A 25214-nucleotide genomic window follows, 5' to 3' on the forward strand; every position below is an offset into this window, starting at 1 on the left:
GGCTCAAGTCAGTGCATGGGGGACTTTAAATGGAATCAGATTCTGTTATATCAATACAGAGCATCAGATTGGAATGTGTGTTAATATGTGAGAAAGATCTCATATTAAAACACACAGATTTATGAGTGCACTCTGTGTATTTGGAAGGGAACTGTTGCTAACGCGATATAGTCCATAGAGTCTTTAAGATGATTTTTTTATTTTTTATTTATTTAATTTATTTTTTATTGCACTCTAAATTCATGCCAGTGCCCACACACTGAATCTATAGCTTTTCGTAAGATTGATAAAGATTTGCAGCCAAATTCCACTGTAGCTACTCCAAAAATAAAAGTGTTTGGCCAGTTATAGCAACAAGGCTAGGTGCTATGATTGGAACGATGGTCTGAAAACAGCAACTATTTCTTTTCAAATTACACATACAGTTCGGAAATTTAGTCTCGTCCTTCTGGCAGTGGGAATAATTACATGAACACGTCAACATACACATGATTCATATGCCTTAATTCTACAGCCAGAGTTCTTCCAGCACTCTCACTCCAACAACAATTGTAATCAGTGTTTGGCCTTGACATTGATCACTTTCTTTTTTTAGACATCCTCTGAACCCTGAGTTTTATTTTCAAGACAGCTTGTCTTGGACAACTATTTTATTCTTCTTTAGAGACAAGGAGTAACTTCTCCACATTAGGTGCCGCCATAGTCCTAGTTGCTGTATTGCTGTAGCCTACTCCATCACTACAGTTGATCTCCTCAAGCCAGGAAGCCAGATGAACTTCCCCACCCGCAATCATTTTGTGGCAGAAAGTCGGTCTGGATTCTCTCCGTTAGAGATTGACTGGGTTCCGGCAAAGATCTGCCAGGCCAATCAAATCGTTTGGATGGGCTTTATCAGGTGAAGACTAACAACAATGTAGTCGTATAAGTTATATGAGTGCCGTGGAGTTGTATTTGTACCCAACAAAGTAGCTCTGATAGGTTGTACAATGTATTTTTTTCTCTGTATTTGCTGAAACAGCCCACAATGAAATCCCAATGGCTACACCAGGCTACTCCTCCCTTGCTCTGGTAAAAAAAAAAAATCATTGCTGGTTGATGTACATCACAGAATTGTCTCCAAACACCTGCAGGTTTACACTTCCAGGGGTAGAGAGAGTTTCACTTATCTTGCTTTAGCTTGGCTAAATCAGCATTGGATGAACTCATTTGGCAAGAGCCTGAATGCCCAGACATTCGTACATATATGAAAAGAAGCTATAGTAGTTAGAATAGTTGCACTGATGACCATAAAGTGAAAGATTAGCTTGTAGTAACAAACACAAATACAATTAACACCAATCGCTGCTGTTTTGCACGACTCTTTGAAACAAATTTAGCATCTTTCAGCTCAAAGTTTTGGTTTTGTGGAAGAGAATATTTCTGTTTTGGTTTCCTTGCCTCAGCAGTTTTCAAAGTAGATGCCCTCCAATTCCAAAAAACAGAAAGCTAAAAGAGAATTAATATTGACCTTACATGAGTCAATGTTGTGTTTAAGACCTGTTCTGCTGACTTCAGTCAGCCAAAAAGCAGTGAACCATGTTCCACAATACTGCTGAAAACTAGTTCAGGAAATAATAATGAGTACTTTCACACCAATATTCCTGCCCTATTTAAACAGTGCACCCATATTAGCACTGGGTTGCGTATTTTGTGTGGATACAGTTTAGGAAGTAAGACAAAACATGTCACTGCCTCAAAAATGGTTTAAGGCAGACACAGCGGTGAAGGTTGTGATGGGATTTGATCATAGCAGAAGCAAAACGTGTTTTCATAGTCGAGCTTTTTGACTGCGATTCATATTCTCCGCAAGCATGTCACAGCTCTTCAAAATTTCTCAGTGTGAGACAAATATCAAAAATTCATAGAATAGCCCAGGGGCGCAAGATTGAAAGAAAAAAAAAAAAAAACATGTACTACATTATTACCTTGTCACATGGGGAGATACACCCAGGACCCGTTTTGTTTCCTGTCTGTAATCTTAGGGCCGCATCAATTTTGGCTCGGAAAGCAAATTTGAACAATCCAGTAATCCAATCTGGTCACATAAACCCGGGCAACCTCCTGAAGCCACAGTTTGAACTGAAAAATGATTTAAGACTAACTGTAAGGTGAGAAGGGGAGCTGTGTGTTTAAACTAAGATTAATGTTTGATACTCAGATTTTCCCAAACATGATTGAATTCCCTACAAGATTATGCGATTTGTTTTTATTATTCATTCCAAATCTTTTACGCATATGCTTTTCTGCGCAAGAGAGTGCTGTCGGTATCTGTGGCATCCTAACACACACTGTACATGCATTCCTTCTTAAACCCACCTCTGTCATTGAGACTGTAGATGGAGTCCAGCTCTGAGCCTTGAGTTCCTGACGCATCCAGCAGAAGCTTACTGGAAATTCCCATACAGAGTGATTCCTTCAAACACAACTCTGGTTGAGGAGAGAAGAAGGAAGGAATAGGGTTCAGAAATGTGACAGCTGGAATTAAATATAAACCCTAAAACCAGACCTGAACCCTAGAACCGGATGTTAACCTTAAAACCAGATGTTAACAATGGAACTAGACCTGAACCCTAAAAGCAGATGTTAACCCTAAAACCAGACCTGAACCCTAAAACCAGATGTTAAACCTAACACCAGACCTGAACCCCAAAACCAGATGTTAACACTGAAACCAGATGTTAACCATAAAACTAGACTGGAACACTAAAACCAGATCTAAACCCTAAAACCAGATGTTAACCTTAAAACTAGACCTGAACCCTAAAACTAGATGTCAACCCTAAAACCACATGTTAACCCTTAATCCAGGCCGGAACCCTAAAACCAAACCTGAAGCCTAAAACCAGATGTTCACCACAAAACCAGACTGAACCCTAAAACCAAACCTGAACTTTACACTAGGCCTGAACCCTAAAACAAGATCTGAACTGTAAAACCAGACCTGAACCCTTAATCAGCCATGAAGCCTAAAACCAGGTCTCTTATAAGGGAACCCTAAACCAGGCCTAAACCCTGAAATGAGATCTGAACCGTAAAACAAGAAGTTAACCCTAAAACCAGACTGAAACCCTAAACCGGGCTCTCAAACAGCCCTGAAGCAAAGAACCTGGCTTCTCTTAAACCAGACGTGAACCTTGCACCAGACCTGAACCCTGAAACAAGATATGAACCTTAAAACCAGATGTAAACCGGAAAAGCAGACTTGAATCCTAGAATCCTCAGGTCTGGTTCCCTCAACCCAGACTTGAACGACACAGGATCCTATCCATTTTGATACTGTAAGCTAGATAAACTGTATGAACAAATGCCAAGATGCAAGGCTTTACGGATACAAGGAGACAAGTGACAGCAAGCAGTTCCTTGTGTTTAGAAAGCTGGGCATTAACAAAGGAATGCAGATCCAAAAGCAAAGTGGAAGGGTGGTGATGTGTTTCTGTTCGTTGTACTCTCAAAAATGTATGTCTTTATCTGGATGAAGTTACACAAAGAGTAATCTGATACTGTATGTTTAGGTCTTCCATTACCTTTCATGAAAATATAAAAGATTTTTACAACTAAAGACCTCCTTCCACTACTTTAAAGTCATATTTTCACATTTACTGGTGACTGAGGCTGACAGATGGGGATGTTTTCAAGTGTTTTCCTGCTTTACACCCAGTGTGCCTCAGGACAGAGCTGCAACTGACCTGAAAACCTGGCCCTCACACTCACAATGGACAGTTCAGGTTCTTTAGTTCTTTATTGGTGGCCACTTTACCCACAATGCCACTCAAATGCTGACAGTTCTTGCCTTGAGATTTTGCATGTGTGTGAGTGTGTTATTTTTCAGCGGCTAGTGTAGCCTTGAGCTATTGTGGGAGTTCACATAGCTTCACCGGGAGCTGGGAAAGGCTTCGTATGTTTGATCTCATAAATGCATGAGTACTTATTTTCTTTACTTCCTTTCTTTCCCAATATTATCTTGTAAATATTTTGTGCAATATTTTATTTTGTAAATACCTGATCTGATCTTGGGACAGGGATAAAGTGTAATCAAGGCATGTATGTTTTAACCCCAACCCTAACCCAACCCTGTGGAGTTGATACCTAAGAGTCTTTCTGTACCTGTGTTGTTGATGGCATGTGTCCACAGCAGGTGGGCAATGTCATGAGTCCAGGCCTCCCTGCCTTCCCTGTCCCGCGCTTGCAGAGTGATGCAGTCTCTGGTTCGCGGAGCTTGTCGGACCCAAATTTCAAACTTCATTCCGTCCTCTCCGACACTCTGAGTCAGACCCATTTCGCCTGTCTGCAGGGAGAAAAAAAAGAGGCCCCAGCTGATACAGAAATTGATTTCCTACATTAATCTCCACGAGCGCGGAGAAAGGATAATTGAAAGAAAGCCGCATTGTGTGTGTCAGCCGTGCACCTTGATGCTGTGTTTGTAGTTGTAGGCGGTGCGTCCCGGGCTGGGGCTCTTCTGTTTGGTGAAGATGACGACGTACTGGTAGAGGAAGACGTTCCTCACGCCTCCCCGCTTCCTGCGAGCTCCCCCGTACACCGTCAGCTCGCCCTGCCGCACCAGCTCGCCGCGCTCGGCCACCGGGATCTGAAACCACAAGTAACGCGCACACACACACACATCAGGACTCAGCCTTGGGCCAGAGGCTTTAATCTGCCCAAGATACCATCTTAATTTCTGTTTTAAGAAGCCATTTAGGCTTGAACTGAGTTGAAACTTGTGTTTTTCTTTGCAAGTCGTTTTCAGTTGGTTCATTAATTCTGACTATATGAACTATAGCTGTATGTTGTATGTGAAAATTCATAAAAAGAGCAGATTTTTGAGCAACAACGTGAAGAAATCGCAGCCGTTTTTCTGATTGTGCGGCTCTGTAGTTTAAAAATGAGCAGTTACATATTTGATCGGGATGCTGACACACTTATCAATTCATTCCCCGACACTGGCTGCATTCGTTGCCTTTTAGAGCAAAATCTCAAACCCACCCTTGGATTTGTGAGACATTTCCACTACAAAGGCCGAAAAGACTTATTCTCAGTTCGACAAAGAACGGGACAAAGCGGCATTATTATTATTGCGCCTCGCTTGGTGACATATTCCCACTTCACATGGATGCTTCTTTCTGTCGGATCTTTGCTCTAATTGGCCGACTGAGTCACATCTTTTGTGGAAATGTGACTTTATTGTTCACGTCAATTACGGGGTTGGAACTTTGCGTGCAGCTCGCATAAAAGGCAGATAGACACTCGTAAAAGTTAAGAATTACATAATGCTCCTTTTGGACTCCATGCCGGACTTGCGAAGGCGCAGGCAAACGGCGGACAGGGCCACGCAAACGATGCACGGGGCTAACGCGTTCCCAACTGCAGCATCTCCGGCGATAAAATTAGCTGGACGGATCATTTACGAGCAACCAGTGGCACGGAACTTTATTTTTAAACCTCTAGAGGTGTGCGGATCGGCCTATAAGTGATGCTCCACTGTGAACACCCACATCCACACCAAGCCAAACACACACACACACACACACACACACCTGCACTTATAGTCAATTCTGCTTGGAGAGCTGCGGCAGAGCGATTTGAAGTAGCTCAATGGGGGTGTTTGTGCTGCCGTAATCTCTCCCCTCGCTCGAAAGGGGGAGAGAGGACGGGGAAGGTGTGTGTGCTGTATGTGTGAGCGCGGGAGTCAAATGTTTGTCACGACTACCTGTGAATGATACTGCTGTGTCAGAGTAGAGCTACACAGGGCTGGAGGATATGGCGCTTTCTGACTTTCTGATAACCTCCCAGTTCCTTTAATTCAATTAGCTGCCACTTTCCTCAATATGTGTTTTCTCTAAGATTAGCAATTAGGATTGTTTTAAGTTCAGATATTCATTAAAAAAATGAAATCTAATGGTTAATGGCAGCAGTGGTTTCATCTGGAGTCTTTCTGTTTAAGGCATGGAGCTTAAATGATTCCTTTAAAGTATAGTTTTAAGTAAATCTTTTTAAAAATCTTTCTTTCAAACAGTATAAATAATGTGCTTCAGATAAAAAGATAGGAAAGGGAGAACGCTTCTGTCGCCACCACTGGCCTGACCTCATCCAGATGATTTAGTTTATTCTCCTCTAAGAAAAGAAAGTGGGACTTGACAGTCGCAGAGTCATAAACTGGGACAGGCGCTCTCACCGGACATCCGACGATGAGGTCACTGGCCCTGAGGTCCTCGCCGTGCCGCTGGGCGTGTCTCAGGATGGAGAGTGCGGAGTCGGAGGCGGGATTTATCCCCCCGAGCTCCTCCAGGGCCTCGCAGTACTGCTCCAGTCTGTGAATGGGGGCCTGGAGGCAGTGGGGGAAGGACAGAGGGGAGACGGGGGAGGCGAGGGGGAGTTTGGACTTTGGGGAAGAAGAGGGGAGAAGGAGGAAATGTTAAGGCTCTGCTAGTTTTTTCACATCACGTTGAGCCAATACAAAAGCTCTAAATGATTCGAACCAGGCCTGTGTCTGTAATGATTGACTATATTACTATACTGTATTATTATACAGTGTGTAGCATGGCACATATATTAAGTGAACATTGTTACACATTGTAGTACAGTATAACACACTTGGAAAATGAGTTGAAAACATTCAAAATTAACTACAATGATCATTAGAATATGAAGAAATAACAGCTGACGTAATGTTGAAGATGCCTTTTTTTTGTTGTTGTGGTAGAGACATCTATTAGAGTTACCATAGAGACAGACAACACTTCACACTCACACCAATTAGAATCACCAATGAACCTAACCAGCATGTCTTTGGACGGTGGGAGGAAGCTGGAATACCCGGAGAGAACATGCAAACTCCACACAGAAAGGCCCCAGTCGGACCATGGTTTCAAACCCGGAACCTTCTTGCTGTGAGGCATCGGTGCTAACCACCACGCCACTGTGCCGCCCTCCGGAGAGCTTACTGTCTGTGATTCTGTTTTCTTGTCGATCATGATGAAGGGCAGGTAGTCAATGTTTCAAACGATAAAGGCAACAATGGCTAAAGCTCTACGTGAGCAACGTCTGGAACGCAGGATAGATGGAAGATCTGACCTGCTAGGGTTTTGTTTTTAGCTTAGAATGCGTTCACTAGACACCCGCTTTTCCAGGCACCAGCATCAGGCCACACTGAGGCCTGGAGGCCTGTCCTGTTTATTAACACACAGTACAGTATGTCTGTGAAGGTTCTCAGTCATCCAGGTCATGGTATATCCAGAAAAAAAAGCATTTAAAAAAGGCAGCTGGACGTGTAGAGTTTTTTGAGAAGATGTTTCACCACTCATCTGAGTAGCTTCTTCAGTTCTAGGGGACTGGTGGGAAACTTGTAGTTTCCTACTTAAAGCCCAAACCTCCCACTCCTTCTAGAACTGAAGAAGCTACTCAGATGAGTGGTGAAACGTCTTCTCAAAAAACTCTACAAGCCCAGTTGCCGTCTTTTAAATGCTTTTTTTTGGATAAACACAAAGTACACAAACTTCATACTTGCATACTTCATAGTTTGGACTTGACAAGTTCAACTCTGAAGCAATGACTCTGGAGGATGATCATTCAATAATTTGGAACAGTGGTGTAATTGATGGCATCCAGAAAATGCATTCTGGGATATCTGGGTGTCCAGAATCCACACAAGCTACATCCTCATGCATCTTCAGTAAAACAGGAAGGGAAAGAACACATCTGGGTATTTGGTCAAAGGCGTACTTTGAACCGGAACAGTACTTGGATAGCAACAAAACCAAGTGAACAGGCAAGTGCACGTATTGATGAGTTCCCAAGGTCTTCACGACAAGCAAGAACAAGAATCACACAGATCATCACGCAGGCAGGTTGTTGGAGGATTTCTATCTATGTTCTGCAGTGCTGCCTGGAGATGGTGGATCCAAACACCAGCAGCTGCAATCTTGGCGTGTTGTAGGAATTAAGCAATTTTGACTAAGAAACCAAAATAGCGGCTGTCTGCCATATAGCCACGCTCCCAATTTTCCAAACTCTTGCCCTGTCATTAGTTAGTAATTGAACATAATCGTTCTTTACTCTGCTTCTGCACTGGTTCAAGTACCCTTTAAGTCGGTGATTAAACAGAAATACAGTATGTGCACGTCATAGCACAGCACATGTTGATTAGTGTGGCTTCAGTATCTTGAGGCTGTTTAACGGAGACTACAGCGACCCCATCAGGAGAAAGGCAGTACACTTTTTTTTTTTTTTTTTTTACAAACCATTTTACAAACTGCTGCTTTAAATTACTCCACGATGCAATGTGGAAAATGGTTCAGGATGGTAACTATATACTGTTTATACTATATTCTATACAATATTAGAAGCCACCTGGTGTCCTCTGGTTCTAATTTGTATTTAGTACATTAATCAGTGCTGCACAGTCAGTTCAACAGCTGCTTTTCACGACGCAGCTTGTGAAGATTTTGAAAACTGTTACAAAACTGCAATTGTGCTCTTAACTACTCTTCAGAGACACTTGACCTATTCACTGCTGATTATCACATGACATTTAGGGTGACTGTTGATAGTTTGAAAGTTTTTTTTATTTTAGTTGAAGAGCCCTTTTCTTTGACCACTTGACTTTTGGTCATTATGGTCAATTAAAGTCAGATCCTTCCACTTTTGCATCTGCTGATCACGGAAACATTACTAAATGAATAAATAAATAAACAGAAACATGTGCTGCTCCTGTGTTCATGGTGATAACAATCATCACCTTCATCCCCAGCATGATCACCATCATCATTCAGCCATAATCTAACAAGCTGCTTCAAAGCTGCTGCTGGATGTCGTCTGAGCATGCGCTGCCTCCTGGTGGTCAGACCCTGGAACTGCTCCTTTGTGAAACACTTCAAACGTGTATCCTCATGGATCTTAAGCACTGTGATCTCTCCACATAAAGTCCTCAGAGTAATCTCGTGATGCCGCCGACGTATTAGTTTTAGTTAATTGTAGCTCGGGAGCTCAAATTTCTTTCCCTATAATCCGCCTTTAATTGGCTTTTCTAGTGTACATTAAACATGTAATTAGCTTTACTGTATACAGCTCATTTTTTTAATTGCCGCCACTGACGAATAAACCAACTTTAATTGGTTTGTGCTTGTGATGTGCTCAAAAATGACTCGTAATGACGTCCCCACGTTGAGATTTCACAGATTTCTAAATAAGAAAAATCCAAGTAAAACAATTTACGACACTGCTGCACTAGCATTTGCACAGAACCATGGGAGTGTGCTCATCAGTGAGAACTGGAGAGCAGAGAGACACATTAGGATAACCAGAGAACCGGAGAATAATGATTCCTACCTTGAAGAAGTCAGAGGCCTGTGTGACCAGCGGAGAGTCCAGGTCCGGTTTGGTCCTGATGTAGTGGGAATACTGCAGAAACTGCTCCCGCTGTGTGTCCACGCATAATAAAGACGTGTTAGAAATGACAGGAAGCTAATGCTGGTTTTAAACTGATCAAATTTCACAATAAATGAGCTGTTTTAAAGAAAACTGAGCTGTTATCTGGATATTTTTTGAAAATTTGTAGTCAAATTGGCTAAAATGGTTACATAAGAATGTCTCATGGGATTAAAGTAAAAGTAATTCCTGTAATAAAAACAAACTTGTAACGGAAGAAAAGAGGAATTTTTTCCTTCTGATAAAAACATGAACTTTTGATTTATTTTGAAAGCTTCCCCCAGTTTGACCATTCATCTTGCTGCATTCCAGACAGACATTAATAAAAGCTCCAACTGGCCTGAAGTAAAAGAAGGGAAGAGCAGAGAGTTTTGGACAGCCAGTTAACAGGACACCAAGACATATGGAGGTGTTTTTAGGCCTCTTTGAATTCAAAATTGCTGCTCTTAAGTGGATAGAAAAGAAGAATTAAATGGATTTAAGGAGGAAGAAGAACCTTTGGCCATATGTTTGCCTCTGTGTGCCCTGTGATGGCTCAGTGAGCAATCCAGACCCTCCCCAGGACAAACTGTTACAGATGATGGATGAAAATGAACCTGGCCTCAACAGACAATGTGGCGACCAAGCCAGTTAACATCTTTACATTTCTTTGATTCAGAACACATGGGTTTCTTCTTATTTTGAGACAAATGTTTTAGGCAGTCCCAAGCAAAAAGGATGGGAAGCACTATTTTAAACAAATGGATTTTAATGGGCATGCCCTCCACAGACTCTGAGGCCTTGTGTCCAATAACCTCGCCTATTAAATGAACTAAACACATCCAATAATAACCGCACAACTGGATGCAGGCTCGTCCCACATCTCTGCACTTACGTATTTGCTGAAGCAGTCCTGTTGCAGCAAGCTCTGCAGGAGAGCGCCCTCCATGGCGGGGAGCAGGTTCTGCGAGTGAAAGGTGCACAGGCTGGCCCAGTTGGGGAACAGAGAGTCCGCCTTCCCCCTGATGGAGGCCGGGGTGTCCGAGAGCTCCAGCAAGGGGAGGTACGTCTCTTCCACCCCCTTCAGGACGGTCACGTACTGCCTCTCCGAGCTCAGCATCCTACACCAGAGCAGGTACAGCTTGCTGCAGGACGGGGGGATGGGGCGGAGGGGGGGGCATGCAGAATAACGAGTAAGAAAATGAAAGGGTAAATTTGCAAAAGAGAAACAAACGTGGAGGAAAGTGGTGAAGTGGGAGGGAAGAGGAAACAGGAGTGAAGATAGCAGTAAGAAATGGACAGAGATCAAAGCGTTAGTAATGGAGAAATTATCTGAGATTGCACGCTGACTGATAAAATCGTTTTGAAGCAGGATTTCAGTTGTACTTAAATTATCCCAAAAATGATGTATCGCTGTTCGCTTTCATCTCAGCCTGGCTTGTCCTCAATACAGTTTGTGATGTTAGCGTTGTTTTGGAGCTCTCACTCAGATCTGGTCCTGTTTTAGAGAAGAACAAAACAACACCCACCTCTGAGCGGTTGAACCAGCCCTGTCTGTTCCCGTCTCCCTCTCGGTCCTCCCCAGCAGGACGTGTTGCCGCGGCGACCCTGTGTGGTCCACCACCTCCTTGCTGCTGACCTCCACTCCTCTGATCAGCACCCCTCCACCGCCACCACATCCTCCCCCTCCTCCTCCTCCTCCTCCTCCTCCTCCTCCCCCGCTGCCGCCCCATCCAGGGATAGCTGTAGCCATGCTGGTGGTGATAACCGGGTCAGCTAGCGCCCGTCGCCCCAGCCAGGACATGGGGGATGTACGGCTCGCCCCGCTCACCGGAGACTCGGCGGGTTTGGGGGTGGCCGTGCCTCTGCGGGGGGCCAGCAGAGCCTGGAGGTCAAAGCTTGGGTGACGCTTCCTGGGTGGCTTAGTAGGGAGCGGGGCCTCCGTCGGCTGCAAGGTAACACGGTTACAGGCGTCACTTTGACAGGCTGCAAATAGTCTGTATGCTCAACTTTTTAAAACTGCATTAATTGATTTTTTTAGCCACACAGGAGCAAGGAAATATTGATGTATTATCACCTCAGAAAGTTAATGTGGTAATTATGGATCCAGCAGAGAAACATTAGCATTCATTTGGAGTCATTTTTCTGGCCATCTGTTTTGGTCTCCACCAACTCCTGAGGGAAATGGCTGGCTCTTTAGCAGCTACATTCTCCACTCTGTTAGCATTCTAGTCACTATCTGTGGCTGTGGTACTGAGCTTGTTCGTGCCCTGTTAGTTTTTAGAGAATTTTCACAGAAAACAGCTGGCTGCTGCGGCCAAATGCAGCACAGATGAGAGCTGAGAGACTCAATCAACACAAACAAGTTAGAGCGCCAAAACGACGAGCTGAAAGACGCCAAACAGGTCCTGAGAGTTAGGATGAGCTACATTGATGGCTAATTATTCTCATAATTATAATTATTCGCATAGAAAATCCACAGTAGCCGCGTCACTTATAATTTGTACTATTCCTAGTACTGCAAGACGTATGTCCAGAAATAGTCCATGCTTATGTCTTGAGATAGTTTTTAGTCGACAAATACAAATTAAAAAGCCTGTAAACAAGCATTTAAAGCAATGTGAAGTGTCAGTCTGCAGCTACAGCCCTAAACCACGATTAAATGCTAATGCTAAAGCGCATTTTGTAATTTAAAGTTCCTCTGGCACAGAATAAAATAGAAGACCTAGGCAGTAATGTTGGCGCTAACGTGACGATTTGGAAATATTCAGCTCAAACTCACACTCTTCTTTGCAGGATTCAGAAGGTTCTGCAGAAACTTCCCTCCTCCGGCCCCTCCTGCTCCGCTTCCTCCTGCTCCCTCCTTCTTATTCCCTTTCTCCTCTCCTATCTTCAGTGTGGAGCAGGTCTGCGGTCTGAACAGCGATGCCAGGGATCCCCAGGACTGCAGTCCTCCTTCTCCTCCTCCGGCTCCCAGCCCCCAGTCGCCATCTCCCTCGGGGCCCATCAGGTCCCACAGGCTGCTGGCCGAGGGCGTTTTGGGCTTCCCTTGGCCCTGGTTTTGAGTCCTGTCAGACTGGAGGAACCGAGGTTTGACGTGTGCTACAGTGCGCTGGTAGCGCTCTACTGTCTGAGTCCAAAGATCCAGGAGTGCACCACCGCCGAGCTCCATGGCTAAGGAGCGTGCGTCCTGGAAACGGGACGGGGGGATCGGAGGGAGGGATGCAAGTGGGCACGTGGAGGTAGGTGTGGAGGAGGAGGAAGTGGAGGAGACTGCATCGCACCACTGCGTTGCCTGTACAGAAGACAGGAAGGAGAAGATGACGTTGTTTGCCCTTGAGGGCTAATGACTTCCTGTGAGCATTACAGATGTCTTCCTGTGCAGGGTTACCTCAGTCAGCGTGGACAGCAGCCGCTGTGTGTTGTCCAGGGTGGTCCAGCAGTCCGACAGACAGTGGGACATGTCTCTCAGCTTCTCCCTGACCGGAGGAAGTCGGATCTGGACGTCACTCAGGCCTGCCCAGTCCAGCTCGCACCAGCCCTCCAAATCACTGAGCACTGACAGAGTCTCACTGTGCAGCTCCTGAAAGATGCAGTAAGATGTAAAGTCTCTGCCCGGAAAACCCCTCGAGTGTTTACTGCAGCGGTTTGACATGATACACATCATGAATGGAACTCTTCTATAGGGAATATGCTGGGAAAGCATCTGCGTTAGGCTGTGTCCACAAGAATGACACAAATATACCACCGAAATGCGGAGTGGGCTCTAATCACATCTGCTTACACTTTACATTTTTAGTCATTGACTCCTTAAAATTGTCAATGAGAGACTCTGAGCTTAAGCGTCTTGTACGGATAATAAGATTTACAACCGCAAAGATGAGATGACAGGAGGCGTATTGTTTTGGTGAGACACATTAAAGGGCCTTCACTTACTGTATGGGCAAAATGAAACAAAACTACAACTGTGGTAAAAACCTCAATGGTAAAAATGCAAATTGCTAAAAAGAAAAACAGCCATTGTTCGTGAGCATGCCGTGCAGCTTACAGTGTGACAAAGACGGCATGCAAACAATAATATATGTGTAATTTAATACACGCACTAAACACCAGTTCCCGCAAGAACATGATCTTTAACGGTTAAACGTAACTAGTCTGACAGAATTAGGGCAGTGAAGAGTTGTGGCTAACACCAGCTGGACCGTGAAGGCTAACCAGCAGAGATGACGGATGATAGTGTTGGATAAAACACAAAAGACATCCGACTCGTTTTTCGAAAGACCATTTAAAAGCGACGGTGCATTAAAAGCTGCACTGAGTGACAGTAGAACCATCAAGAAGATACTCAGCCTCAAAGAGAGACGAGTTTAGTCTAGTCCAGAGTTACAAGGTCTACTCAGTTACATCCACCCCTCGCTCCTCCCCAGCTCCTCCAAATATGGTCATTCTAGCTCCAAAAATCCCAAGACGGCAAGATCCAAATGCCTCAAGGCCACAAACCAATCTCTCCTCTATGGTCTCGTCTGGAAATAACTTATTACCAAAACCATTTTGAAAGCCACCTTATGTAACACTGATGAACTCTCTGGACACCGGCCACCAATGGTATTTAAAGATGGGTTACAGTACCACAAGCAGAGAAGAGTCTTCAATAACTATACATGAAATCTCTTAAATATTGTATTTAAAAGTCAGTCTTTTTTTCTGTTTTCTTTTTTTTTTAATACACCAACAGTGTGTCTATTTTCAATCTCTCACTAAAAACCTAGCTATTCCAGAAAAACAGCGCATAAATAAACATAACCGGGGGCATAAACAGTGCGTAGAACATACTCTGCACGTGTTTTGGTGTTATAGTTTTAGATATATACTTTTATATAATTTTTCTACATTTGTAGAAAAAAAAAATAGTCAACATTGATACAGTTTGAGTTGCTTTCACAGCGTTTACCACAGTGTCATTCCTGATTCGACCAGTGGGTGGTGCCAAAGTCAGGAACTCTGTAACCCACATAATACACACAGCTGCTTTAACTCTATGACTCACACTGTTTAGTGTGAGCCAAGTACTTTGAAATACATTTTAACTTCAAAATAACAGGCGCCGCTTTCATGTACAAAAGCCCATAAAACTCAAACAGTTAACGTGAAAATAGCCGACGCGGCCACCACTCACATTCGCCGTTTCTCTGAACGTCTTGAACTTCTGCTGCTTGAGCGATAGCCTGCTGAGGGACAGAGGAGGGTCCTTGTAGTCGTCCAGCTGTGACTGCACTTGCTCAATCTCCTTATCACACTGTGGATTAAAGGTCAACAGAGAGATAGAGAGAGTGGGGGAGTGAGAGGAGGACACAGGACATTTTGCTGTAGGTCAGGGTGAAAGAGAGTGGTGGGAGAGAGACAACTCGTAGAGATGAGTTGAGAAATTTAAACGAAGCAAAAACAAATGTGGGTGGAAGCCTGAATCTCTTCCCTGTAGGGTTTTTAACGTAATATGTACTACAAATGGATTGGATATCATTTCACATATCAGTACGTCACGGCTACACTGTACACAAGAAAAGAGAGTAGACTGACTATGATTCTTAGAAAAAAGTCAGGGCGTTACCATCCAGTCCGCCTTGGGAACAAAAATCTTCCCAAATAAAAACCTGAATTCCCCACAAGTCATTTTGATCTAAACAAGTTACTCGGCTGAGTGGTGACACCTGTTCAAGTAAACTCAGCAAGTCCGCTTGCCTACGTTTTAGCTTTGACTTTTGGATACACCGTGACCTGGGTGACTGACAATAATCTTCTTCTTTCCTCACACACCTTTTCCAGTTTGTCCACCAGCCCCGCTAGTCGTCCCAAAGCTTCCAGGTCCCGACCTCTCTGGTTGGAGTCTCGGACCAGTCGATGGAGAGCGTCGTCCACACTGTCGTAGAGCTTCGAGGTTGCAGCGAGAGCAGCCCTAAAATGAGCAAAGGCACGAGACTTCACCAAAACAGGTAGAAATAATACAGTTATTAAAAGAAGAAGTATGGCGAACTCCTTGTCTGGTAAAAAAAAAAAAGGAAACAAACCAGCACATACTTGTATACTTGCACACCCTCAGCCAGAACTCATCAGTGAGCAAGTACAGAGCAGATACGACAGTCTTCAGATCATCTTTAAGATGTAGTCATGCACAAGCAAACAAGCTGCATCGCTCTGTCCTCTGTTTGATGTGAAGTTCCTCTCCTCCTTTAGCTGGGTTTCATTTTTTTGGCTAATGGCAAACAACTTTGTTTTCCCGGTGAGGAGTATTTTTAACCTGTAACTCATCTTGACAAAATAATCCTTCAATCAAACACAAGACAAGGGAAGGGGAGCGACATGAAGATCCCTTTTGTGCCCCTCGGGACTGAGCTGCTTGTGTAAGGTGCTTTCTGTTTGAGTATTTGCCCAATTAGAATCGTAGTGCGTGTCATGACTTATTTTTATTTAGTCTTAAGGTTCTGTCTCTAACGTACTGTATATTCCGGCAGAGGGCAGACTTATTGGCATCATTGTAGTGTGTTTTGACTGTCTTCAGAACACTAAACTATTGAACTCCAGAATCTGGAACAGACCCTTTCCTAAACCACAGAAATTTATTGTACGCTTCAACAAGACTGAAACCTTGTCCACGTAAAGAGCATTTTTGCTCCTCGCCACTTTGTTGCTGACAGTTGGTTGCTAGTGGACAACCAGACTCTAGTTGTCTTTGTAACCCTCTTGTCTCCATCCTCAAATGTTTCTGAATGAAATGAGTAGAACATAAAAATATTGCTTGCCTATGGGCAGAGCTAGCTCCTCTCGCTGTTCTCTATTTGAGAAGGAAACACTGTCAACGACGCAGCAGTTCAGTCTGGACTTACCCAATGTGCCAAACCCGCTATTAGAATGGTGAATTTGGTGAGAGGAGCCAACATGATGGATTTTGCTTCCGGGTTGTAAATCTGTTAGCGTCTCAGTGTCATTTGTTGTACCAGTCTGTACATAAAGCAACACTTTCATTGCCCATCGCTTTGTAGCAGACACTGGTCGCTAATGGACATTCCAGGCTTGTATATTTCCCACTTTAAATATTTTTTAAGTGGAACAAGCACAATATAAACTGTCATTATGCATCACCACTGTTGATTAATGACACCACTCTACCTCTATCCGGGTTCACCCTATGCTCTAAGCCTGCTATCAGCATGCATGACTCTGGTAGGAAACAAAGTCAAGGACAGTGTTTTCTCGTGGTAAACATCTGGGGGACTCTGTGCCAACTGTATTAGTTGCTCCCATTGGTTGTTGCCCCAGTCATCAGCTAAAGCTACTAATGGGACACTTATTGGGCCTATTGGGTTTGGTAGGTATTTGGAGCTAGGTACATATTGGAAACACTATTATTTTGATCAGATGTGGCACTAGATAAAAAAAAATTAAGAGATGACCAAAGTGAATTCTTTCTGTAGAGGACATGACTGTGTTGACCTAATTCCCCGCAACCTGTCCTATAGTTGTTGAACATTCACCAAAGAACACATATCAAAGTGATGGTAAGTGGACCATCAAAGTCAGTAGGATTCCGGTTCTTTACGTGGACGAAACTGATGGACCAACAGCAAAAACTCTCCAGTACCTGCAATCTGGTGACTTCTGTGCCAGTCCAGATGGGCTGTTGGTCAATCCTGCCAACCAGGCCCCGCCTCTCTGCTGGAGCTCCGTCAAGCGCTGGTCGGCCAGGACGCTTGTCATGAGCTGTCTGTGTTTGTCGATGCTCTGAGGAACTGCCTGAAGACGATCCGTGTGCTTGTTAATGTTTCATCGCTTAGCAAGGCATGCAAAGAGAAACTGAACCACTGTCACAAAAGCACGTCATGTCAGAGATGTGTACCTTAATGGTGTCTGGCAATGGCTCAGCTTCCATCGACTGCAGTGCTTCTCCCAGCAGCGAGAGGGCACTCTCACAGCTCTCAGTCAGACTCTCAAGACTCTAAAGAGGGAAAAAGTAGAAACTGCATTAGTGACTTCGAGATTAGCTTTTCATTTATTACCCCAAAACACAGGCAGCAAGTAGAGGAAATGCAGGTTGAAATTGCATAAATCCCTCCTTTTTTCTTTTCTCAAAATCAACGAGAGAGGTCAGAGAAAGTACAGGGGACAGGAAAATGTTTTCATCTGTTTGGATAAAGCAACATAAACTGTCTGGGGAAAAGCCATTAAGAGACCTTCTGGAGCTTTTTCTCCTTTCTTTGATTTATCCTCACCACCCACTTCATCATGGAAGCTTCAAGTAATCGACCACCACCGGACAGCCGGTCGTTTCCAGCCAACATCCTCTCGCCTGTCCTCCCTCCCATCCAGAGTTGGCTTTCTCCCACCCTGTTCCGTCACTTCTGGAGGTAATAATTTAAAAATAACGCACCAACCAAGTTTTGACTTCCTCGGCTGTAATCAGGATGTTGTGCTGCTTATTGGGGAGTGTTCATTGCACACTCTCTAGAGTATATTTCATTCATTTTCAGTAGAAAAAAAAAACACTGATAAGATAATAAACACAGTGAGAGAAATGTGAAAATTCATTCTTAAACTAATCTTATCACAGAATAAAGCTTCATCCAGAACAACGTTAGCTGGAGCTTATAAAAAGTGATTAATGCTCACTTCCAGCTCTGTATTTTTATTCTGAAACTCCAAAATCAATCTCACACTGCTCACACAGCCAGAATTGTAAAATTTCCTCCTGAAACTCAATCTTAACACTTGGTATAAACCTTCATCCATCTGTTTGTTCATGAGGACTACAGCAACAAGTTCTGGAGTAAATAAAAACTGAGACTCCAACAAACAACGTCAGCTCCTGCCTCTTTCAGACAGCCCTCCCTAAAAGCCCACGCTCTTCTGATTGGTCGGCTTTTGTGGAAGTCAAAGCAACACAGTTAACCAATTTCTTGTTCTTGATTGGAAATGGCGAAAGTGTTCTAGCCTCAACACTACCTGGGATCCGAAAGGGCAAATTATCTGCAGCAACAAAGGTTACATCAGGATCCCTCTGTTTGATAAATGTTACACTCACTGCGTTCTCAAATTAAATCCATACACCGCTACTGAAGACGAGTGCTTTGCGAGCACATGGATTCATTTGACAAGAGGGTCCTAGTTTGACTCTGTGAGCGCGCTGTGCCTTGAGCAGCTGACCATATAAAGTAATCCATGATGAGCCGGAGCAGTCTGGAGCCTGTGCTTTTGGCTCGCAGTGGTTACTTTTACTTACATTTACCTCATTGATTAAAGATTACAAACATGAGACATTGCACCATATGCAAGAAAATAACAGGTCCCTTTTTCAAATTAGCAATGTGACAGCGATGTATTGAAAGCTGCTCTTGATATGTGCACATTTTTCATCCTCTAGGCTATGACAACCATGTGTGAATGGCCGCCTTTAATTAATATTTAGGCTACACCAGAAACTTGACGTATTCTGCAAAACACCAGTGCCTGAACTGATCCTTTCCTGCACAGTTTCTTTATAACCACTCTCTGGATCTGTCGATCTGACGCCAGGACGAAAAAATCTTTATTTTATGCAAACACAGAAAAGGCAGCAGTCTCCTCACCAGCCTGAAGGCCAGCCAGTCCGAGTGACAGTGGGCAAAGTCTCCATCGATCTCTTTGGGCAGCTGCTGCTTGTCTATATACTGCTGAAGGACCCCTGTACCTCGCACTATGTGGACCTGGACAGAAAGAGAGAAATTAAATTGCAGGAAAAAAAAAAATGTGTATCTGACATATTAGGAAATCCTGCAGTGGCCAAGAACTCTTATTTAAGTGCTTTAGTGTTAGCACATGTGTTTACTGGACATTAACGTAACAAAGATGATATGCTGCAGGATATAATTCTAAAATGATATCCTTCTTGATTCTGAAGGCCCTTTCCTCAGCTTTCATAAAAACAAAACGCTTTGAGCCATTTACTCATTCATGAGCAGATACCGATGGGAACGAGCCGCAAAGCGTGAGCTGAAGATCCAGCGGCTGTCAACATCTTTTAGGCAGAAGTTCCCTTTAATGTGCAAAGTTGCACCGCTGCCACGTCAAAATACAAACCACATGGCCCGAAGAATTTTATCATGCGTGCCTCTAGGGAAGATCTCTGCTGATCAATGCAAAGCAAGATGCTGCATTAGCGGTAAAATGGGAGCCTGTTGGAAGCTCTAAATGTATGGAGTGAGGTTTGTTAGAATCTAACAATTGTTATTTCCTCTTTCTCTATTTGCATTTCATATAAGACATGCTGTCCTTGTTATTATGATAATAGACAATGGGATTTCAGGAACTTTCATTTTGCTGATGTTTTCCCACACACTTTATCACATGGGCTTTGACATGTTTTTATAAGTTCCATGTGGGTGTCCTACCTGCTTTAACATTTAAACTTGCAAACACAAGTAATAAAAGCAGCCTAACCCAAAGGACGCTAACAACGCAGCAGTGTACTGCGCCGGTTCATAAATTCTAAACATGTGATCCGTATGAGCTCACCTCTGCTCCCTCCAGAGTCTGAGGAAGGGACTCCTGCTGCTCTTCCACCAAAACCAGAACAGATCCAAGACCGCCAGGAACCAACACCTGGAGCACGCATAAAAAAAAAAAAATAATAAAAAAAAAAACACATGCTCTACTACCACATCTGCAAGCAAATTAGGGCACGCAAGCAAACATTTAGCACATTTAGCTAAACATCATTTTCTTTTTTTTCTGTCTCACCTGGAACAGTTTAAGAGCGGAGAGGCTGAGAGCGGAGAGTGGAGAGCGTCTGCTGTCCATTAATACCGTGAGACCTTTTTCTTTGGCTGTAGGCCTGATGAGGGAGGATGCAGGGTTAAAAAAAAAAAAAAAAAAAGTGGCAAACAGGAGTTGAAATAGCTATTGTTTCAAAATGACACACTGGCTATTTTAATGGCTGCAATTTGGGCATTTGCGCAAAATGATTTCAAAGTTAAAACAAATAATAGAACTTTGGAGACAGTAGTTAGTGGCTCATTTCTTTGTAATCATATGATTTCCTCCCCTAAGCTTTGGTTCAGACTTGCTGTGAGTATCAGACGAGCACTGATTGTGCCAGATAAACTGGCAAGCTCAGAGATGCTTGTTAAATTGACTTTGAATCAGTTCGCTTCTGGCACATGCTGTGTTTTCCAAACCCCACCTTATGCTGCGTTTGGCAGAGTCAGCAAAAAAACAAGTCAGATGTAATAATCACGCGTCTGGCTAAACGGGTTCGCACTTGAGAAGATTCTCTTTACCGAGTGATTCTGTGGTAGCAGGCAAGGACGCGGGCCATCTCCTGAGCGCAGAAACCCTCCTCCGACGAATCGGTCTCCGAGAAAACCAGCGCGCGGCCCAGCCTGTCCACTGTACCTGTGGTCAGTTAGCGTCAAGTTTAAATGAAGAGCCCAAAAGAAACATTGCAAAATTTTAAAACTACAATCAAACCACTTCATTTTGTTTTTAAAATCATGCTCTTTCCCTGTCAGTGTTATTTGCGTCAATTTGAGAAATACTGTTCCCATAAAGTTTTGGGGGAATGTAAGCAGGAAGTACACAGTAGGTTACCATGGAGTCAGTTAATATTAGCCTGTAGTTGTAAACAAAGAGAAGACTAAAAATTTCCACCATGAAAAGTCATGCCAAATTGTCTTCCCATTCCCTATTCCCCATTCCGGTCTATGTTCAGATAAAACCTATTGCATTATGTTCTGGATTTCACAGTTGTGAAATCTTTTGTTTGTATGCCCATATTTGACTTAGAAGTGACTCCAAAAAGAGACACACAATTGTGTTAATCTAATTCTATTGTGTAAAGAGTTATGTACTAGTCCAACTACAGGTGCTGGACGTCGACGAACAACAACAGCAGATGCACAAACCTAAGAGTAACTGCAATGGCTGTGGAAAAGTCCCAAGCGGAAAAGAGAGAAGACTACTCTCCGAACTTTCCTAACCAAAAATCCAATAGTTCCTTGAAAGAAGCTTGCCTGTCAACTTTAGTTTCCCTGACTGGAGAAGGTCTGCATCCAGTTCCCTCAACAGGGCGGGCGGTTTCGCTGCAACACCATTTACTTCATTAGGACATGTCTCTGCAGTCCCATCCTCCTCGTTCGAGTGGTTAAAGAGGGATGTGCCTGACTCGCCGTTGCACACAGGCAAGGATTCAGCTTCTGTCTCTGTTGAGAGATAGCAAGTCTAAGTCTCAGGATTATTTAGTCATTGAAGGACCTAATGTTCATGCATGCTGTTTCCCTCTGACCTGTACTGCTTGTCTTTGTGCTCTCAGTGTCCTTATTAGTGGCAATGGGTGCCCCGCCGGGTTCGTCTGCCTGCTCGGTTTGCTCCGACTGGTTCTCCTCAGTGATGGGCAGCTTTGTCGGAGCGGAGCGGGTGGTGGGGCTTGGTTGTGGAGTTTTCCCCTGCATTTTTGAGCCCTTCTGGTTTGCACGGCCGCCCGACCTAGCCCTCCCTTTGGCCCCCTTTCCCTTCCTTTTCCTCCTAAACACAAAGCGCAGGAAGATCTTAATGAGGTACAGCAAAGAGTTAATATTTAGACATGTGTTCAAGAGATGTCTGTTGTATCATTCCATGCTACAGTGTGTGTGTACATTTGAACAACCTAAGTCCAGTTAGTGTTACCAATATGTACTTTCATATGGCAGTGTGAAAAAAAAAGAAAACAAATACGACGAAAGAGCGCAGAGTATCCTATGAAATACGCACCGTGGCGCTCTGAATCCTGCTGTTTTGACTTCTTTTCCTCTGGGACACACTCTGTCTCCCACCTTTCCTTCATCTTGTATGTCTGTGACCTTTGGGCTAGACGCACTCTTCAGTTTAGACCCACTATTTGTAATTTCCCCACTTTCGGAAATTCCATGGAATGGTCTCTCTGGTGCGTCTGATGTCGGGGTGGTAGCATCACTGTCTCCGCTCAGTGGTTTATCAGTATCCTCAAAAACAGAGTCTGAATGGGATCCATGGTCTGAGTGGCCTTCTACAACATGCCCAGAGTTGTGGTTTGTTAAGTCATGGATTTCGTTTGTAACTGAACTGTTACTGCTCTTACAGTCTTTACTCTTGTGGTTGTCTCTGCACGGCAGGGTGAGGCCATTGCTATCCCTCTCCTTGCCCACACCGGGCCTCCTCTCTTTGAATGGCCCATCAAAATAAAGCCGGTGGCTTTCAAGGCCCTCAGAGTCTCTGCTTATTTTATATCCTTCATCTGAGTCATGGGCTGAGGAGGAGTAAGACCGCCTCCCTCTGTCAGGCTCAGCAGCTCCTGGCAGAGGCCTTGGTGGTACCACTTCACCCCTGGGGGTCCCCACATCTCCTTTGGTGCCAAGAAGAGCCCGAAAGCTTCCTGACCTTTCCATTTTCCCATATCCCCAAGCTTTCCCCCTGCGAAGCTTGATGGCCTTACCTCTCCTGCACAGAGGCAAAGTCTTGGTTTTACAGATCCCATGCATCTCTAGGTACCTCTGCCTTGGGTCAACCCCTCCATCAGGACCCCCTCTGGGTTCCAAAAGCTCCACATAATCCCCGTCAAGCTGAGTATGCCTTGCTGTCCGGCCAAGACCGTCTTCACTGCGCCTCCGCCGGGGGAGTGCAGGGTCAGAGTCCAAGCCGTCTGGTGGTAAATCTTCATCATCTTCCTCATCCCAGGACCAGGAGTCCAGTTCCCCAGAGGATGAGCCACCCCAACCCCCGAGGCTGCTGCCCCCCTCACTGGGCAGGCGATTGGATATGAGGTCTTCATGGTTGGACATCAGGCCTAGCTCTTCAGAAGGGTCGTGAATGAATTTTGGATAAACAACCTCCTTCCATGGAAGTCTAGTCACACCATCACATGTACTGACTAGACATGTGTCAAGTCCTCCTCCAACTGTGTAAACATGAGAAGTGGGTTTAGTTCAAGTTGTTATGAAGGTATGCATTGAGCAAACAGGATCATCCTGCTTAAATAAATCTGATTATAAATCTCTTCCTAGCTTAAACCCAACCCTACCTTCTCAATATTGTTGGTTTGCTAGAAATAATCATGTTTTGTCTTGCTTTCCAAAGAATAAAATGTCAATGGAAGAAAAGGCCTCTATTTCTGTACCTTCTCTTTTGTGACCCCGTTCTTTGTTGACACTGTGCAGCCACTCCGAGGTGAACACAAGTGGATGCTGTGACTCGGGCACCAAGATCTCCTGAACGGTGCGTCCCCCAGGGGCCAGACATTTTAGCGCCAGCCTGGGGCACCGCGTGGAGAAAGGCACCACCTGCAGGTAGAAGTCATTACTGCGCAGAAGCCTCCAGTCCAGTGTGGAGAGTTGGACGACCACTTTCTCGCCAAGACAAAGAGGCCAGCCGGAGTGAAGGAACAAGCAACCCAGGTACTGAGACTGAGACAAGAACAAAGAAGAGGCACGGTGTTATAAATGTATGAATAAAAAACAATTCAACGTGATAATAAAGTCCTTTCTCTGTTATGCTTTAAATTGTGAAATGCCCTGACTGCCCTTTTGAATTCCAAACCTTTAGGGTCGCCCCTTGCCAAAAACAACTCTGGTTAATGCACAATTGTGCTCTCCCATTCACAAACCACAGCCCATGTGATCTAGCTTCAGCCTGTCTGTTTGGTTCAGTTATTCAAATGAGTTGAATTTCTAGAACCGATACCGCACAAGTCAACACTTTTCACTCGCTCAACAGGCCCGAAGCCAGTGCCCCGCACAATTGTCAGACGTGTGACTCACTCAGTGTTGTCTAAAGTGTAAAACCGCTTAGCTGGCATGACACAGTGAGAAGACTCTAGATAGCTGCAGAGAGCTGGTGTGAGTCAGACAGAAACTTGCAGATGACCAGCTCTTCACAACAGCCCAGTGACTGTTAAAACATTCCACTTCTTCATATGTGAAAACTACACCAGTTAGCTCTTTAACACAGAAAATCTTTGTGATTTATTCAAGAACTATGTAAATTTAGGTAGAGGAGTCAAGGCCTCCTGTGGTGTCCTGTGCACCATTAATCACTTGATCTATTTAGGTAATACACCTTAATCCAAGCACCGTTCCTACCTTAATCAATGTGTGTCAGATCTATATCCCCTCTCTCGAAGTCTGAAGTATAAAACTCATCCAGAGCCTCTTGCTCGTTTTCCCAGTCACGTCTAATCGACTGACACAGTGCTGCTCCCTCCCCTCTCCATGCCCTCCAGACTCATGAGACGTGATCAAATTAAATTCCTGACTCAACCTCTCCTCCATATTCTCCTTTCTACCTCCGTGTCCTTTATTCAGTTATTTCCCCTTAAGCCTCCCTTCCGTCTCTGTACTTGTCTGTTATTTAGCTGCGGTAGTAGTAAATGTCTGATATCTGTCAGGGTGGATGTAGGAATTAAGAAGCGCGTGTGACTTTTCCTCTCTTTAAAAGTTTGTCTGTTTTGACTCAGTCCACATTCTGTAACTCTCTGTGTCCTCTGGCCCTCCTCCCTCTGCCTACATCTCCCTCAATGTACCCCAGTGTTTGCGCCCTCTGCCCACCTCCCATTTCTCAAAAATTCCTCAATCAGTCCACTATAGTCTGCGACCTCCAGCATCTTGTCTTTTTTTGGACGCACGCGCGCACGCACGCAGGCAGGCACGGTGAATGAAAGCCACGTTCATTCTCTCCTTCGACACCCACTGCTTTCGCTGATACTCTTTCTCCCACAGCAGCAACACACTCAACATATGGAA

General features: G+C 44.3%; 1 protein-coding gene across 2 annotated transcripts in view; it reads right to left on the minus strand.

Annotated features, from left to right (window-relative positions):
* Positions 1–25214, minus strand: part of arhgef40 (Rho guanine nucleotide exchange factor (GEF) 40) — a 39204-nt gene that overhangs the window by 2945 nt on the left and 11045 nt on the right. For both annotated transcript variants that reach the window (XM_084551572.1, XM_084551571.1), the window contains 21 exons: positions 23594–23879; positions 22213–23374; positions 21749–21987; positions 21477–21665; positions 20745–20859; positions 20206–20299; positions 19981–20067; positions 19056–19172; positions 17330–17428; positions 17075–17226; positions 15253–15391; positions 14615–14734; positions 12830–13021; positions 12221–12733; positions 10968–11386; positions 10334–10583; positions 9361–9450; positions 6209–6415; positions 4445–4624; positions 4144–4324; positions 2356–2466 (listed from right to left, as the gene is read on the minus strand). In XM_084551572.1, coding sequence (XP_084407698.1) covers positions 2356–2466; positions 4144–4324; positions 4445–4624; positions 6209–6415; positions 9361–9450; positions 10334–10583; positions 10968–11386; positions 12221–12733; positions 12830–13021; positions 14615–14734; positions 15253–15391; positions 17075–17226; positions 17330–17428; positions 19056–19172; positions 19981–20067; positions 20206–20299; positions 20745–20859; positions 21477–21665; positions 21749–21987; positions 22213–23374; positions 23594–23879 — 4942 coding nt within the window. The remainder of the gene's footprint in view (positions 1–2355; positions 2467–4143; positions 4325–4444; positions 4625–6208; positions 6416–9360; positions 9451–10333; positions 10584–10967; positions 11387–12220; positions 12734–12829; positions 13022–14614; positions 14735–15252; positions 15392–17074; positions 17227–17329; positions 17429–19055; positions 19173–19980; positions 20068–20205; positions 20300–20744; positions 20860–21476; positions 21666–21748; positions 21988–22212; positions 23375–23593; positions 23880–25214) is intronic.

The sequence above is a fragment of the Chelon labrosus genome (genome assembly GCF_963514085.1).
Source record: "Chelon labrosus genome assembly, chromosome: 1".
Classification (NCBI taxonomy): Eukaryota; Metazoa; Chordata; class Actinopteri; order Mugiliformes; family Mugilidae; genus Chelon; species Chelon labrosus.